A 19,161-nucleotide genomic window follows, 5' to 3' on the forward strand; every position below is an offset into this window, starting at 1 on the left:
TTTTTCCCGAAAAGCCTGGATTTTTCAGATTTTTAGTCTGATTTTTAGGCTAATTCCAGTGCAGACCTTCCAAATAGGATAGGGACCTCTCCCAATGACTTATATAAAACCTCAGTAGGTCTGACATGCCGGATTTTAAGATTCTGACTTTTTCCATACTCAGGGTTTATTCTTGAAAAATTCTATTTTTTTTTCCACTAATAATTCGGATTTTATAAGTACGTTTTTTTCTTTTTTTTTAAGTTTTTGCCATTCAAACTTTAATTAATAAACCCCTAACTGTTTACACAATTTTCTTGTAGACTTAAGGTATGAAGATTATGGAAATATCCATTATCCAGAAAAGCCAAGGTCCCGAGCATTCATGATAACAGGTCCCATACATGTATATCTAGTGGTTATCTTGATAGTAAGGCCATACACAATCAAAGGTAGGCTAAAGCTCAGTTGACCTAAATTCTCCAAGCAATGTTTGACAATGGACCACCTTGAAGACAATATTCAACACTTTTGCAGGAGAAACACAAAACATAGGAATAAATATATGAATTTTTGAAATCTAAGAATAACCATGTGAACATAATAGAGATTGACATGTCTACCATTTTACATAAATAATGTTATTTTTTCTCTCTGTATTTCAGTTGTTGGCTATCGCTTGAAGGAGGACTACTTTATGCATTTGTTGGACCAGCAGCTGCCGTCGTCTTGGTATTTTTTCATAAATCTCTTAATTTTTTTCTGACTTTGTTTATAATCTGGTTGTTTCTATTGTCCTTTCTAAAAGCTCTGTATTTGGTATTTGCTACAGGGACACTTGAACTCAGTTAATTCAGTGATAATTTAATTTTCAGTACAACGGAGGCAAATAAAAACATAGATAGACCTTGAGCCATCGAGGGATTCATTTTCTCAGACAATACTTTAATCCGCTATTCCAGAGTGACAGAAATCATGGGATTATAGTTTCTGGAGGGATAATCACATTCTATGTTTAGAAGTATAATTACTTTTTCCCCCTGCATTTTATACATGCATTTCTAACTGTTTTCGTTAGTGAGATGAATTACAATGTGTTGTCTCCGCTCATCCTCGTGTAATTCTTGCTTTGGAAAGCACTAGTCCTATGAGCATACATTATTTTTGTTAGCATTGTACTTAATTATGCGGGGTGGGGGGGGAATAATGCTTTTGGTAAATACCACAGAACAAATCCAAAAGCAAAATAATATAGATCAAAATACAGATGAAAAAATATCTTGTTATAATTAGTTCTTGTCTATGAACCCTATATATGTGTTATTACATTTATTAAAGAGGTTGTTCCCCTTTGAGTTAACTTTTATGATGTAGAGAGGGATATTCTGAGACAATTTGCAGTTGGTTTTCATTTTTTATTTTTTGTGGTTATTTAGCTTTTTATTCAGCAGCTCTCCAGTTTGCAATTTTAGCCATCTGGTTGCTAGGGTCCAAATTCCCCTAGTAACCATGCATTGACTTGAATAAGAAACTGGAATATGAATAGGAGAGGCCTGAATAAAAAGATGAGTAAAATAAAAAAAAGTAGCAGTAATACTACATTTGTAGCCTTACAGGGCATTTGCTTTTAGATGGGGTCAGTGACCCCCATTTGAGAGATGGAAAGAGTCAGAAAAAAGGGTAAATCATTAAAAAAAAATTAAATAATGAAGGCCAATTGAAAAGTTGCTTAGAACTGGCCATTCTATATCATACTACAAGTTGACTTCAAGGTGAACCACCCCTTTGCTACTCATGGCATTTTGCTAGTTTCTTCTGATAGCTATGGTTTTTATACCTTCACATCTTATCAAGGCCAAAATATATGTTGTTTCTATTACATAAAATTTGTCATCATTAACCCACATCATATTGTTAATGGAACTTGGAACTAGGAAAACTTGAAACATAAGATTATTAGAATAACATAAATATTATAAATCATGTGAGATGCTGGGTATATGGAACCACTTATAAACTGGCCAAAGTCTAGTGTATAGTAAAGTTTACTTCTCTAAAATGATGTATTTTTTGCTCCACCAGGTTAATATGGTTATAGGCATCCTGGTATTCAACAAACTTGTGTCCAAAGATGGCATTGCCGACAAAAAGCTCAAGGAACGGGCTGGGTAAGTTGATTTACATTCTCGTTTACGTGAAATATTCTGATCAATAGCCAGATTATCACAATTAAAGAACATTGGGATGGATACAAGAGTGATTATTAAAAGAAAACTATCACATAAATTAATGTTAAAAAAACAAATCTGAGCCATTCTGATAAAATGGAGACATATTTTCAGAATGTAACAAATTTGGCATCGAATTTAACCAATCAGAAGTTACATTTCTACTCCGGGTCCAGTGTTGAAAGTAAAGATTTGATTGGTTGCTATAGGCAATTACACTAGGGCAACTATGTCTTTCTTTTAATGAACGACTGGATCTTTTTGAAAATCAGCTGTTATTCCATTTGCTAAGAAAAAGCATTCATGAGTAGACTTGGGCGAATTTTACCCGTTTAGTTTGCCCAAAAATTTGCCGCAGACGCCCATTAAAGTCTATGGCCTTCATTTCCGCAGCGAAACATGCCGAAAAAAATTCGCCCATCCATATTCATTAGTAAATAAAATCAGACCACTATGATACAGAATGATGAGTTTTTTATGTACTTTTTGATCTCTTCAGATATGAAAGGGGTGGTTCACCTTCAAGTTAACTTTTAGTATGTTACAGAATGGCCAGTTCTAAGCAAGTTTTCAATCGGTCTTCATTGTTTATTTTTTATAGTTTTTTAATTAACTGCCTTCTCTTTCTGACTCTCACTGACCCCATTTAAACAACAAATGTTCTGTAAGGCTACAAATATATTGTTATTGCTACTTTTTATTACTCATCTTTTTATTCAGGCCTCTCCTATTCATAATTAAATCAATGCATGGTTGCTAGGATTATTTGGATTCTAGCAACCAGATGCCTGTAATTGCAAACCGGAGATCTGCTGAATGAAAAGCTAAATAACTCAAAAACCACAAATGAAAAAATGAAAACCAAATTCAAACTGTTTCAGAATATCCCTCTCTACATCATACTAAAAGTTAATTTACAACCCCTTTAAACATTACTTTAAACATACTTTCATCTGGCTATTGATCATGTTAGTTGGATTTGATAATAATTTTTCAACAAATATTTAAAAAAAATCAGTTTCATTTAATGCATTGCTAAATTAAGGCCACTCTAATGCATGGTTTTCAGCCATGTTGGAACACAGTGTGGTTCCTAATTGACCTAGAACTGCACAGTACAGTACACTGCTTAGTAATTGAAAAAATATTTGGAAAAGGATTTTTTTAATCAATAAGTATTTAACTCAGATTTAATTGCACAACAATGTAAGAGCAGTTGTTGCATTTGAGGGCACATTTAAAAAACAGACAGTGTTTAAATGGACTTGGAAAAAATGACAAAAAATAATAAAGATGTAAATTCACAAAAATATATTGAATTAAAACTTAAAAATTTCAATATTTAAAAACTCTCATAATGGCATGAGCAGCCAAGGCACTTATTTAGTGTTAAAGGGATACTGTCATGGGAATTTTTTTTCAAAATGCATCAGTTAATAGTGCAGCAGAATTCTGCACTGAAATCCGTTTTTCAAAAGAGCAAACTGATTTTTTTATCATTAATTTTGAAATCTGTCATGGGGCTTGACATATTGTCAGATTCCCAGTTGCCCCCAGTCATGTGACTTGTGCTCTGATAAATTTCAGTCACTCTTTACTGCTGTACTGCAAGTTAGAGTAATATCACTCCCCTTTCCTCCCAGCAGCATAACAACAGAACAATGGGAAGGTAACGAGATAGCAGCTCCCTAACACAAGATAACAGCTGCCTGGTAGATCTAAGAACAGCACTCAATAGTAAAATCCAGGTCCCACTGAGACACATTCAGTTACATTGAGTAGGAGAAACAACAGGCTGCCAGAAAGCAGTTCCATCCTAAAGTGCAGGCTCTTTCTGAAATCACATGACCAGGCAAAATGACCTGAGATGCACCTACACACCAATATTACAACTAAATACACTTGCTGGTTCAGGAATGACATTTTATATTGTAAAGTGAATTATTTGCAGTGTGAACAATGTAAGTTAGAAATAAAAATTACATCATAAAAATCATGATAGAATCCCTTTAAATTAACACAAAAAAAAATTGATTTAATAAAAATACAGTTATCAATATTTTTTGTGTGCTACAAAGAGTAGATATCAATTTAGGGACCAGAACCCAGGGAATACAGAAAAAAGTCTGTTTTTCCCCTATAATATTATTAGCGTACATAGCAGATGTCACCAATCGAGGAACATTGCCTTCTTTAGTGGCAGATCATGCTTTTCAAGAAAAAATAGAGCAAACATTGCTGTCTTGACTGGCCTGCTGATGTTTTGTTGAGACGTAGGCTTCCTTGAGCACATAAACATGGCTTTAGCTGTAACTATAAATACCTAAAGAGCAACTCCGATGACGTTCATAAGCAATTTTTCAAAACAAACTAGCCCTTGTAGGTGTCATTGCTGAGGCAACTCCCTTGTTTTTAATCTGCTAGAAAATGAGAAATAATTGTTTTCTTGTGTTTAGTACGTCAGTTACAACGTGATGCCTTTCTAGTGCTCCTGACGAAAACCAACTCTTCTTAGAATCTCTAACAAAAAAAAATACTAGTATTAAGATAATGCTCTGCAAGAGTTTTAGAAACACTTTTTTTAAATTATTTTTTTTCAAAAACTCAAAATCATTTCTAGTTAAACTGCCTCGATTTCTGTTTTCTTTAAAGGGAACCTGTCATCGGAAAACATGTTTTTTCCAAACACATCAGTTAATAGTGCTACTCCAGGAGAATTCTGCACTGAAATCATTTCTCAAAAGAGCAAACAGATTTTTTTATATTCAATTTTGAAATCTGACTTGGGGCTAGACATTTTGTCAATTTCCTAGCTGCCCCTAGTCATGTGACTTGTGCCTGCACTTTAGGAGAGAAATGCTTTCTGGCAGGCTGCTGTTTTTCCTTCTCAATGTAACTGAATGTGTCTCAGTGGGACATGGGTTTTTACTATTGAGTGTTGTTCTTAGATCTACCAGGCAGCTGTTATCTTGTGTTAGGGAGCTGCTATCTGGTTACCTTCCCATTGTTCTTTTGTTTGGCTGCTGGGGGGGAAAAGGGAGGGGTGATATCACTTCAACTTGCAGTACAGCAGTAAAGAGTGATTGAAGTTTATCAGAGCACAAGTGACATGACTGGGGGCAGCTGGGAAACTGACAATATGTCTAGCCCCATGTCAGATTTCAAAATTGAATATAAAAAAATCTGTTTGCTCTTTTGAGAAATGGATTTCAGTGCAGAATTCTGCTGGAGCAGCACTATTAACTGATTCATTTTGAAAAAATGTTTTTTTCCCATGACAGTATCCCTTTAATACATTTTTTAAAAATAATTTATAGTACAGATTTGTAGAGGTTTTAGTGATTTATTATTATTATTATTGTTACTCTATTAAAGAGTAGTATTAAAGTGTAGTAATGAGTGAAACTGACCTGTTTTACCAAAAAACTCCTGAAAAAAAATTTCATGGGAAAATTAGCTTGATTTTGGAAAAAGCCATTTTTTCTGCATTTTTTTTTACAAGTGCACAAAAATGCATTTTTTATACTGATGATTCAAAAGGCATAGAAAAAATATAATAATACCATTTTCGGTACATACAACTAAATTTTTATCCTGCAAAACCAGGTGAAAAGGTTCACTCATCCATACACACAAACATATTTATTTAAATATAATTTAGCTGGTTTGCAGTATCAATTTCTCTAAGATCTTAATATGTTTTGGAAGGATTTTTGTTGTAAAAAAAAACATAATCATACTAGTTGGCTCAACATACATTTCAGAGAAATACACAATTTTAATTAAAACCCCTTCCTATAGAGTTAGAAGACCTCGCCTTGGAAAATGTTTAAAAAGCCACACTGTCCTCCAACATGATTAAATTATTTGTTCTTTGGAATTCTTTTTAAAAGCTGGTTTCCAAATTATGAATGTCATTTTTTCCCTCTTTCACAAAAATAAAATGTCTCCATTATGTTATTGTAAATATTACTCAGAAATACATTATTTCTCTTTCCACATTCAGTAAGAGACCAGCATTGACCATTGTAAAAAAACAAACAAACCCAATTTAAAGTCCATACACATTGTATTGAGGACTTTTAGTTAAATAAGCGATACCTACAATTGTTTGAACTGTAAATATTAACTTTGTACTAACAAATATTGGTGCTGGTTTCCCTATTGTCAAGTAGTGCCAACTTAGTAGCCCTGAATTCATACAAATGATGTGTTGAAAATCAGAACAACTGGCAACTAAAGTGTTGTTTGTGGAATCCCAAGAGATCTGGCATAGAGACAGGCCTCTGTTCTTTTAACCTCTTCACTCCTGAGAGAATTATTCAGGTTTTGTGTAAAGGCTGAGAAAACAGGTTTAGAGGTTAAGTGCCTTGACGATGTACCTTCTCTAATGGTGTTTTTAATACTCATTCTGGCTCATTAAGATTTTTCGTTGAGGTATATCTGTGCACTTTCCATTCAGCTGCCGTTCACATCAGTGAACTCCATTTAGTTTATTGAGTGAGAATTAAAGTTTAGATCTTGCTCTAGGACTCTCCACATGTGAAAAGAATTCAGAGTATGAGGCAATTATAACTAGTGATGGGCGAATTTATTCGCCAGGCGCGAATTCACGGCAAATTTGCGCGATTCGCCGCCAGCGAATAAATTAGCGAAACACCCGCGAAAATTTGCGTCAAAAATTCGCCGGCGTCAAAAAAAATTTTCTGGGAAAAAACGGACACCGGCGTCAAAAACGGGCGCCGGGTCAAAAACGAGACGCTGGCGCCGTTTCGCAAATTTTTTGACGTTTCGTAAATTTCGTTAGAAATTCGCAAATTTTTCGGCGAAGCGCCGCAAATTCGCCCATCACTAATTATAACCCATCCCTTAATATTCATGAACTAGGCAAGATGATACATGTAGGACTATTATCTCAGGGGTGAAGAGGCGACCTTAATATATTTATACATTTATTTGCTCACATTTCGTGAAAAATTACTCATATTTATCTGTCTGTGGCATCCTGACAAAAAGAAAGTTTAATACAGAAAAGACTAACCTAGAGCTACCAGTGACAGCAGTGCTGTGGGTTTTTATGTTAGAAAAAATACATATTTTATTTTGTTTTAATCAGAAATTTTTCAATTTTAATTTTGGTTTTGAAATCAAAATCAAACTTATTTTAATTTAGATCTTTAAATCAAAATAATTATATGTATATAATGAGGGTTATTTAATAAACTCCGGTCAGGCTTTTTGGGGCAAAACTCACGTTTTGGTTTTTCTAAAAAAAAACTTGAATTTTTCAAGATTTATTAAAGCCTGATGCAGCAAAAAGCTCTAATCCAAAAATCACCATCTGTATAAGTCAATGGCAGAGGTCCCTATCCTATTTTGAAGTTTCTGTGGTCTGCTCTGAAATTAACCCAAAAAGCCAACCTTTTTGGGCAAAAATCAGAAAAATGAAGGCATTTTTGGGAAAAAGCTCAAAAAAATTGAACAATTCTGGTTTTTACTGAATTGTATTGAGTTTTTTAATAATAAATAAGGTCAAATTGGGGATTAGAGTTTGGTCATGGTTTTTCTAATTTAAAAATGAGATTAATTCGGATTTTAGTAAATAACTCTCCCCATGTTCATGTATGTTATATATGTTAACATGTATGCTATATGTACATGATAAAACCTTACCGGTTCTTCTTCCTGTAATAGAATATTTTTTTAGGATAATTACAACCTAGTTAAATAATTCAGCAATTTACAAAGCACTGCTATCCACTGCTAGCTTAGTCTATTCATTATTAAACTATCAGTATCTCTAAATAAAGAAATTTGGATTAGGTTTTCCTGCAGGAAATAGATATTTGCTATGATTTAATTGTGCCGGTGCATTGTTTTTTTCTGTTTTAAAAGCAAAGTATCCTTTGTTTTTGTTTCAGTATTTTTGATTTTAATTGCAGTCAGATGACAATGCCCCTATACGGCATGACGCTCAAATGTTCCAAGTGTGGAATAGTATCTTCAGCAGAAGTATCCGCCACAGCCACCAGTAATGCCATGTTAGTCCTTCTAATTTCAGTCTTCCTTTTTCTTATTACTTTTTTCCTTTGTTTTTTATTTCAACTTTCATTTCCCCTGTTTTTATGTATTACAATTTTTCATTTTTTTTTTAGTTTCCTGTTTAACCTCAACCATGCAAAGTTGAAAGCTTAGCAGCACTTCCATCCACTTTTGGAGAAAAAAAAACCCATCAAATTCAAAAATTTTCTTTTAGAGGGTTTTATGGGCTTCATAAACACAAATAAGTATCCAGTATAATAAGTGATTTCCAGTTATTATCAATGGCTGTTCTTTGAACTTGCTTGGTTGGATGATGTCTTAAGGTCTAGTGATATGACCCAGATTATTATTTTTAATAGATTTTTTTGTGTGTGAATATTTATTTCATTTCCATTACATAGTTGTATTCTCCAGCCATTCTGTTTTTGTTGTTGATATTTTATTGAGTAAATTCATTTACTAAATGTGAAGTGAACTGATATTCAAATACATTGCTTTGGTCATTTCATAAAATCTGTAGATATATTAGTTCTAAACATACAGAGAGGAATATTTCATTCATTTCATTCAATATTTATAATCTTTTTAGTATGCAAATATTTCAACCTCACACAACAAAAAATGGGTGATTAGCTTTTCTGAGGGAAACTGGAATTGAAATGCCTGGATGGATTGTATCAATTGACTTTAAAATTCTTATAGTGGCATAACATTTTGAGCTGTTGAAAAAGATTTTTGGACAATTTAACTTACTATATGGTACATAAAGCAAAAAACACATATTACGGCTTGAATAATTGATATACTGCTAAAAGTTCTAATTCCAATGGACACAAACAGTCTAATGTAGGTCCAGAGTGTGGCTTTTATGAAAAAAAATGACTTTCCACCCCAATACAAATGGAAATCTTTTTCTCATATATGTCAGCTAGACGCTAGGGAAAGTAGAAATATTGACATCCTAATGATTATTCATTTTTATAGAGTGGTGTTGTTTTTTACAGCGCTCTACAATTGGATAGTTCAAAAAGGGGGAAACCACTAGCTGAAGTGCATAAATTGACTAATCGATGCAGAAGGTATGCGTTCTTTACCCAGAAAGGCTTGTGATATGAATGCCTTACAAATGGTTGCAGAATTGTAAGGGTAGTGATGAAGTTTTTGTGTGGTCACATAAATGCGCACAAAGTCATAGGGGGAACAGTTCAAACCAGGTTCTTCTCTTTAAAAAAAAATGTTCAAAGAGCAAATACTGTGAGCATTATTTATTACCGTACTCAATGACACTCTTACATTTGACCCAAATTTGGTCCTGAGTCAAATCATGGCCAATTTACTCATCGAAATACCTAACTTAATGTTTAGGGCCTACAGTATGTAATCAGTGTTGAAGACTGGCACTCAGCCTTTGATGATTGTTTTATAACCCCACCATCAAATTATTAACATTCAACATTTTGAAATGTACACTAAGGGGCCGATTCACTAACTTCGAGTGAAGGATTCGAAGTAAAAAAACTTCGAATTTCGAAGTGTTTTTTGGGCTACTTCGACCATCGAATGGGCTACTTCGACCTTCGACTTCGACTTCGACTTCGAATCGAAGGATTCAAACTAAAAATCGTTCGAATATTTGACCATTCGATAATCAAAGTACTGTCTCTTTAAAATAAACTTCAACCCTCTATTTCGCCATCTAAAACGTACCGAACTCAATGTTAGCCTAAGGGGAAGGTCCCGATAGGCTTTCCTTAGTTATTTTGATCGAAGGATATTCCTTCGATCGTTGGATTAAAATCCTTCGAATCGAACGATTCAAAGGATTTAATCGTTCGAACGAAGGAATAATCCTTTGATCGTTCGATAGTACTATCTGCACTAAATCCTTCAACTTCGATATTCGAAGTCGAAGGATTTCAATTCCCAGTCGAATATCGAGCCTTAGTGAATCGGCCCCATAGTCTCAAATGTTCGAGTGAATACCCAGGCACAAAGCAAAAGAACCTTCGTTCAACCTCAGCTTAGGCATCTACTTCTATAGCTGTAAACCGCATCACAGTATTTGCATATTTTGGCACTGTGAAAGCCCTAGATATGAATATTTTTGACACTTTAAAAATATATGAAAAACAGTAGAAATTATAAAATGAAAACTCCTCTTAATTGAGAAGATATACGTAGGTCATGAATTTCACTCAATTACAAATTATCAGGGTACATTTATCAAATATTTTTTGTATCTGATTTCAATTGATAAATCAGTAAATTTCCAATACATTAAGCACAGAAGGATGCTAACTAGAATGATGATGGTGACATTTGGGTTCATTATCAGAACAAAATAAAACGACCCATTAGCAAAAGTTTCTCTTGTGGCATGCCAACATATTTACTAGTCACTATGTTTGCTTGGCCTTTACAATCCCATATAATGTTTTCTGTTCAACTCTGTGTGTGGGATTAACGTCTGTTTGCTTTTTGGTCCCTTTATTATGTGTCTGTCAGTTCTAGAAGTGGCAGTAGTCAGGTGGACGTTCATTTCCTAACATTATTACATAATGGGCTAAAACCCATTTCTACTTAGATTTAGCTTCCTTTATAGGGAAATCAGAATGGAGGGACTCAAAACTCCTAGAGACAATAGCTTTTGTGTTTCAAGGCTATAGTGCATGACATAATACATGAGAATCAGATATACTCAAGGCACACCTAGCTTGGTCACATATAAGATAAATGTTTGCAAGTTGGTTGTCTTAGCCAGTGGTCAAGATCTGTTTTCTAAACAGGATTTTGGTTATTAGATTGCTGGAATGATAGTAGGCTAGTGCTTCACAAATAGAACTTCTAGAAGAATACAGACCTTTGCTTAAATTAATACTTAGTTACATAACTAATGTGGGTTGAACGGAAAGTAACATACCATCAAGTTCAGTCCTTCTTTATGAAGATATACCATTTAAATGAATTAAGAGAGATAATAGACTTTTTCAGAGGGAAGGTGAGACAATGATTGACGATCCTAAATTAAACATACAGATAAACATTATTTTATCTGGAGCCAAAGTGAAGCATGGAGCTTTTTCATTTGCTCACATCTAAATTGATACTTTGTATACTGAAATCCAACGTTTAAAATACTGTGAACTTCTTCTAAATCTTATGAAACCCCAATCCTATAAAATCGCCACAAGTCTTAAGAAAGTAATTTACCAAAGACTAACCTTTAAACCCTTTGGGAAACCCAAACCACCTTACTGTACCATACCAAGGAGAGATCCTAAAGTGCAGACTGAAATTGGAAAATTGCGACTATGAAGTTGCCAAATTCAACACTTAGCTGGGACCTACAATAGAACCATGAGCATTTTATTTAAAGCAATACTGATAGGAATTTATATAATAATAATAATAAATATTATATATATATATATATATATAATGTTAATAGTTAATAAGACTATATATGGGGAAATTGTACAATTTTTCTTCCTTTTTTTTTTTCTATTTCTGAGAATAACTCTAAAAGCCTATCAGTTTAGAGTTTAGAATATCAGTTTAGAGCGAATATATTTCCTGCTATTCAGTAGGCATAACAGAGGAAATGAAAATGAAATTGCTGCCAGTTTTGTCAGGAAAATCCTTCTTTTAGAATCACTTGAGCGCTTCGTCTGCGCCAATCGACCGTAACATTCAGGGAAATGACACTCTCTCTGGTAATGCTTCTGACAGAATGACTTTTGTTTAGGTTAAATTGTCACATCCAATAATCTAATGGCATATTCCTCTATAGTTTCAAGAACAGAGTGTGATTTAGTAATAGTGTTTTATTTAAGCTAAAGTATCCCCTAAAATGACAACATATAATGAAAGCTTTTATTGGAACACTTATATTCATTATTCCCACCATGATAATACAAGATAATAGTGGCAACTCATTAAGTGAATAATACTGAACAAAAACATTGCATCAAAGTACATCCTGGCCATCACTTAGCGCTGAGCAAATCTAACATTCCAATTCTTTTTTGATGTAATAGATTGATGGCCAGACATGTGACTGATAAGGAATTTGCAAGGTGAATTTTACCCCAGCTAAACTTTGTTGTGAAGTCATCTTATACATGTAAGAGGCACTATACTGTGCTATCCTGTTTTGATTGTTGAAACCTAATTAATAGTGATGGGTGAATAAATTCAGCCGTGAATTTCCACGTTTCGCCGCTGGCGAATAAATTTTCGAGACTGCAGCGACAATTCTCCGGAATAGTCATGGGTGTCCAAAAATGTCACGCATCAACATTATTCGACACCCATAGACTTTAATGTGGGCTTCAAAATTGACGCAGATGTCCTGTTTCGCAAATTTTTCGCTATTTCGCTGGAAATTCACAAATTTTTCAGCGAAGCTACGGGACAAATTAACCCATCATTGCTAATTAAAAAAAGGTATGATTATTTAAAATTTTCTTTATTTCCCTAATGTCTATGATACAGCTACATACAGCTTGTAGTTTTATTCTACACTCAGATCCTACTATTAGTGATGTGGCCCAAAATTCACAGTAACTCTTGGGTTGACCATCATTTGGGCAGGTTCGGATTGAAATTTAGCCAACAATAGCAGGTAAAAATTGGGTGCAATTCAGATTGGGGAAGTTCACTCCTTCACAGTTCTCAAAGATTTCATGTCTTGGAATCAGAGACCCACACAGAGTGAGATGACACGGCAACATTTTCTGATTTGGGTCAGGTGCACCTCAAAGTTTTGCAGTTTAGGGTTGGGTGTAGGTTGAGTTCCCCATGACCTGCACATCACTACCTACTATATTCTATTTGTATTCAAACAGTGAAATTGTGAAATACAGAAATATTGAGTTACATTTTGTTGTACATAACAAACATAAAGATGCATGATAAGAAATGACGATGACGAAGGGTTGGGAAGGTGCAGAGATTACAGATGTGAACCTGGATTGGGGTACTGGATAAAGAATGTGATTTCAGAATAGTCTGAAAGGAGGAATCTTTTGAATAGGGCAACTGAACCAATAGAAAAATAGTTTTTGGGTTGACATGAGAGCATTTGCGGGGCAAGGTAGAAAGATAGGGTGATAATTCTAAAAAAAGAAGAATTTTTTAACACAGTAATGAGAAAATATAACTGAGATTAAAATATAACAGCCAGGCTGCAAGATGGTCAAATATGGTAAAACCATTACTGAAGAAAGGGACTTTAAAAGTGTTCTTCCTTATCCATGTTACTGTAATCCAATGTTTTTCCTAAAAACTTCCACATTTATTGAGACATTTAATCATTAAACATAGTTTTAGGCTTCCATCTTCCAGTGATACCACGATCCAAGGATTGAAGGAAACAATGTAGACTTCACTTGTTTCATGTAATAATAGGCACCAAGGCTGTTTGATCTCAAACAAAAGACTTGTAAAAGCTACCTGCTGATTTATATGTTTAATCTCTAATCTTCTTCAAATACTCTTGTCATCTCAAATCTCCTCATCACTCATCTCCCTCAAGTGATGTCTAGCACTTAATATTTGTAGCCCTGACAATAGTCCCAGTACAGAGAGGGAGGCATCAAACCAAGCTCTTCTCCTGAAAGAGAAATTTAAGACCCCCCTAATATCAGCAGCATTTTATTTATATAAATTGCTTTATAGACATTGTTATATATTAATTTCATTACAAATGCCAGTGCCTCAATTAAATTTCCTACTTCCCTGCAATTTGAAAATATCTCGATTTATAAAGTAAAGATAATCTTTACTTGGCAATATGAGGCCATATAAATAAATCTAATGGTCTAAAAATTGAAGGTCGGTTTTAGTGCTTCTATATCACTTGGGAAATCAGCGAGCTGAGCGAACAATCAATTCATTGATATGAACTATTAAATAATTGATTTACTTAAATAAAAAAAGGACGAGAAGGAACATTCTAAAATTCAATTATTAATGTAGCAGTAAACAAGCAAAGCAAAAAAAAACTACTTCTGTACTGAGAAATTGCTGGATATGTATTCTTATATAGCTTCTTGTATATACACATCTGTAATTTTCTTTCAACACACACAGAAGAGCAACACTGCACCAAAATTAAAATAAATACATGCAATTGTAATAAAGATTGTGTATTGAAAATTGCAAATTGGAAAAAAAACTATTTACCAGCTAAAACCACAAGATTCTTTAGAACTTTTAAGTTTATATGAAGTTATTTTTTTCCACAAAATGTTTCTGGAATCACAGAATTTGGTCACAAATCTAAACAGCTATTCAAAAAGCAGTGGAAAATCACAGATATAGTTGGCTATGAATTTTAAAGCTTGAATAGTCACCATAAAAGCTGCTGAGTTTCTTCAAAAGTCAATGGGAAACATAACTGAAGATTTCAAGTTTATATTGAAGTTTATGTAACCATATGAGATTTTACAATCTTATTTCCCTAACTAAATGTAATTATTATATTCAAGTTTTTTCTGCAATATTCAAGTTTGTCCTGGTATTAAAAAATGCAAACTTTTGGTTGCATTTTTACCTCATTTTGGATTTTTTAAGATCTTTTTCTGGTAGGGTTTTGCAAGATTGTGGTGGGGTTTGGCATGATGGTGACTCTTGAGGTATGAAGAAGATCCTGGATCATATTAAGACACAAGTCAAGAGATGTAATGAGGTCCTGCAGAGTTAAAAGACTTTGTATGGAAAAGCCTCTTACAATACTTCTAAAAAAGCAAAAATATACAATGTGGTGGCATTCTCCAACATGTCAGGAGCAGTTGACTGTGTATTCTGGAAATTGTGTTGTCAACCACATGTTATGACACTTGAAACCAGTTAGCTATAGAAATATCTAGAAATAATCAAAGATTATCAATCAGTTTCATATTTTAGCGGTGCCTTATTGTCATGTATTTATGTGATAATTCAGAGATATAAATTAGGCAGGTTTTTTTGAACCTAATGATTTAAGGCTCTTGTCTGTCCATTGTCCTCTGCAAATGTTAGTTATGTTCCCAGCACAGAATTTCTTGGGAGCCGGCTTCAAGGTATTTCCTTTTAGTTTGGAAGAGATCTTAACATTATAAAAACATCTACTAGTTAGACTCTAATATTAAATTCTCTTTTGGTATGTATTCTGGGGACAATAGAATGACCAGGCAGTTTTATGAATAAAAAAGAAATTCAAAAAAGTTACAGTAATTGGGAAACATTTGAGAAGATATACTGTATGTAGTAGTAGAATTACATCAAAGGCAACTGGACATTCAGAGTTTTTCTTGAAAATGTTTCACCCCTCAACGAAATGGCTTCTTCAGTTCATCTGAAGTGGTAGCGAATTACCCGGCATTTAAACTCTTAAGGTCAGTAAAGTTACAGACATCCAATCACAATGGTTCCATTGACCTTCAGTAAGGTGTTGACTGAAATTCACAGATGTGTGAAAGTGGGATCCTGTCACAATGGTTTCATGATTTTCATTAAGGCAGGTGTTAATCTTTCAATGTAGATGATGGGAAGTGTGAATTGTTGTGAAGCACTACATCTCAACCATTTCAGAAAGACACGAGAAGAGGTTCCTGTAGACAAGTGATTGTGAGGCACCTTTGATTGATTGATCTTTAATGAGCTTTTTTTCAAGGAGTTTCAGCTACAATTAATTTTGAATGAAGCATCTGCTAGAAATTTTACAACACTTGGGGCTGATTTATAAACACTGGTGCAAATTCACAAAACAGCCCTCTTTATTTCAATTATCTGGAAGAGCTCTACCAACCAAAATACTATTAAGGTTACAAAAAAATCAATGTTATTTCTGATGGTTTATTGGACTTGGGGCAATTGGATCATTTTGAACCTCAGTTATGCATTACTGATAACATCCTGAGTGGTAACAAATTGTTACAGCTCTGACAGAGATTCGGATCTAGAAAAATATTTAGTCACCTGGAACACAAGTCCCCTATTTATTTTAATTTAATAAAGTAAAGTTGTTCTACAGTATATGTCAGATGTTTTAGTTAGGTTGGCTATGTTAGCAGATGGGTTTTTTTGCATGAGGAATATTAGACAAACTGACACTTGTGAACATTTATCCTTATCATGTAGTTTTTTTTCATGGCTTTAACATACAGATGCAGCCACTTTGGTAACACAGTTTCTTCAGTTAACCCTGAGTCATGACACATTTAACTCACAAATCCAAGTGGCTTCATCTGTAAGTTGGGTTTCCATTATTTCTTACTTTTAGTGTCTTGTTTCTTCTTGAATTCAGCCAGGCTGCTGCCACAGAAAAAATGTTCTGCATCAAAGGGAATTCTAGAAACTATAGTCTGTCCCCCATCTAGATGCTACTATGGTTGGGAACTTCTAAATAACTACATGCTCAGGATAAATTTACACAACTCCAGAGGCACTTTATGATACAAATCAGTTCTATTGTATGAAGAAGGACTTAAGTCCTGGCATAGGGGAATTCAAAACACCCTTCTCCTCTGGTTGCTCTTACCCATGTACTTGAATACTGAAGGCAGACATTTATGCTGAAAACTCTTTGGGTGAGCAAAGATTCCCCATTTCCAATGTAGATTACTTTTTAAAAGAAGGTACTACTTTATGATTGGCTTTTTCAAATGGAATGGACAGGACTTGATGGCATATATTATTATGTCAGTGAGATGGCCTCCATGAATGAATGTGTTCAGTATTAGGTGAACGCAATACCGATGATATATCTATGGTGACAGATATTTAGAAAACCAAGAGATGAGTCAATGACTGTTCTGTGAATCTAAGATTCATTCGAATCAACGGCTTCTTAAAAAGCGTTCATTCAGCTTTACTAGAGAACCGGAGCCTGAAGATCATTGGTATAAAGTGTAGATTTAGAAAAAAAAGTGCATTGTTCTATATTTCTCATTCATTTGAAAAAAAAAGCAAGGGAAAATGTAAAATTGGTCCCAAATGACCTTCTGAAACAAAGTGACAGGTTGAATTGAGCAGGGTAATAATTTTTCTATCTATAGGCATTAAATGGGCTAGTTATTAAAGTACCCCACAAGGCATTAGAAGCAGGTCAAGCTCTACGTCTTTGCCATTAACAGCTCTTCACATTCATCATCTCCACTCTTCTCTTTATTTTTGTGTTTTTTTTGTCCCTGCATGCGCATGTATGTCGCTTTTATTAACTTCATTTTGTGACAGAAACGGTGACTATGGCAGATTTTTCTCAGGAAATGTCTGCCGTTGGGCTAAATAAAAGACTTTTCAGACCCAAAAGTGTAATCCCACTGAAATGTTAGATTAAATCTGTCATCATCAAGACCCAAAGAATGTGATGGGGTTAGAAAAAGATGCTCCAAGCACAATGACCTTTTCACAGAAAATGGATTGCAAAAAAAGGAAAAAATTTGAATATACTGTAGATCAAAGTGAAGGGAAATAAACCTATATCTGGAAATGAATGTTGCCTTAAACAATGGAGTTTCATTTTTCAAGCCCTTGGTTCACTGACATGGTTAGTATTATTAGGTCAACACAACGAACATTTGAGTCTATCAAGTGATAGGGATGTAGCGAACTGTTCGCCCGCGAACTAGTTCGCGTGAACTTCGACCGTTCGCGTCCGCCGAATGTTCGCGAACGTTTGGGAACGTTCGCATTTTGAGTTCGCGTTCGATCGTTCGACCATTCGACCATTCGAATTCCTTCGACCGCTAAAAATCGTACAATTTCCATTCGTTCGAACGATTGTAAGCATTCGATCGAATGAAAAGCATTCGATCGAATGGCTTCGATCGTTCGATTCGAATGAAAATCCTTCGATCGAACGATTAAAATCCTTCGATCGTTCGAATCGAACGATTTTAGCGGGTGTTCGAAGTTCGCGAACGTTCGCATTTTTTGCCGGTGTTCGCGAACGGCGTTCGCGAACACCAAATCGGCAGTTCGCTACATCCCTATCAAGTGAACCTGCCATAGACTTTTGTAGACCTAACTGCTTTGGGCACTCATAATTTTCTAATGTCCTATTACTATTAAATCTGGTCCAAATCTCAAAATTTGCCATTCCACAAATTTTTGGTGAAAGGGGTCAGATTCACCCATCACTTCTTTTTAATGATTAAAAAGAAAAAAAATTGGACTAGAAGAGAAACACTTCAGGAATACATCATGCTGTTGAAATATACAATATATTATGACATCTCACCAACAAATGTTTTAAAAAATTGAGGAGAAATATCAACCATGCCCATTTTATTTTATGCAACCTATTTATTAAGAAACTCACAAATATATATTTATTGCAGCCAAAATGACAGAATTCTCCACCTTCTCTGACTAGAGTCAGATATCAAATTGATAAAGCTCTAAAATCTCTTTGAGGCATGAGCTTCTTCAGTGCTGTGCCCACCAATAAAATCAGTCTGATTTAGTCAACCACTTGGGCTTAATTATATTTAAATGATTTCTTGGGAATCCAAATCTATCTAGATATATTGGAATAGGTAGCACTCCATGTGAACCAGCTGGTGCTAAATTATTACTCTTGCTTACGCTGTCTTTATAGTATCTGATTGAGAATTATGTCATTTTTGGCCACGTTCATTAGTAATAAGGCTGTATAAAATAAAATAGAAGGACAAGGACATATATATATATACTATGGAAAAGAATATCAAGCATTCTCCATTTCTGTTAATTGAATTGAAGTGGGAAGCTATTGCCGGGAAACATGTGTTTCTTAAAGTGCTACACAACCATTGCCTTGAGAAATTGCTGCACTAAACCATAAAAATGAGTCTCTAGGGTGCCAAAAATTACTACAACAATTTGAATCCGTATGTAATTTCTTGGTAAATCCCAAGAGTTAGTCTAACCCAATTTGCCATTCTAG

The 19,161-nt window shown here is 34.4% G+C and overlaps 1 protein-coding gene across 6 annotated transcripts in view; it reads left to right on the forward strand.

Moving 5' to 3' along the window:
- Positions 1–19,161, forward strand: part of LOC108718612 (adhesion G protein-coupled receptor B1-like) — a 323,650-nt gene that overhangs the window by 288,211 nt on the left and 16,278 nt on the right. For 2 of the 6 annotated variants that reach the window (XM_041566669.1, XM_041566667.1), the window contains exons 23-26: positions 645–711; positions 2,062–2,147; positions 8,129–8,248; positions 9,254–9,328. In XM_041566669.1, coding sequence (XP_041422603.1) covers positions 645–711; positions 2,062–2,147; positions 8,129–8,248; positions 9,254–9,328 — 348 coding nt within the window. The remainder of the gene's footprint in view (positions 1–644; positions 712–2,061; positions 2,148–8,128; positions 8,249–9,253; positions 9,329–19,161) is intronic. The other 4 variants (XM_041566668.1, XM_041566670.1, XM_041566671.1 and 1 more) reach the window with 4 other exon arrangements.

The sequence above is a fragment of the Xenopus laevis genome, chromosome 6L, assembly GCF_017654675.1.
Source record: "Xenopus laevis strain J_2021 chromosome 6L, Xenopus_laevis_v10.1, whole genome shotgun sequence".
In the NCBI taxonomy this organism is placed as follows: Eukaryota; Metazoa; Chordata; class Amphibia; order Anura; family Pipidae; genus Xenopus; species Xenopus laevis.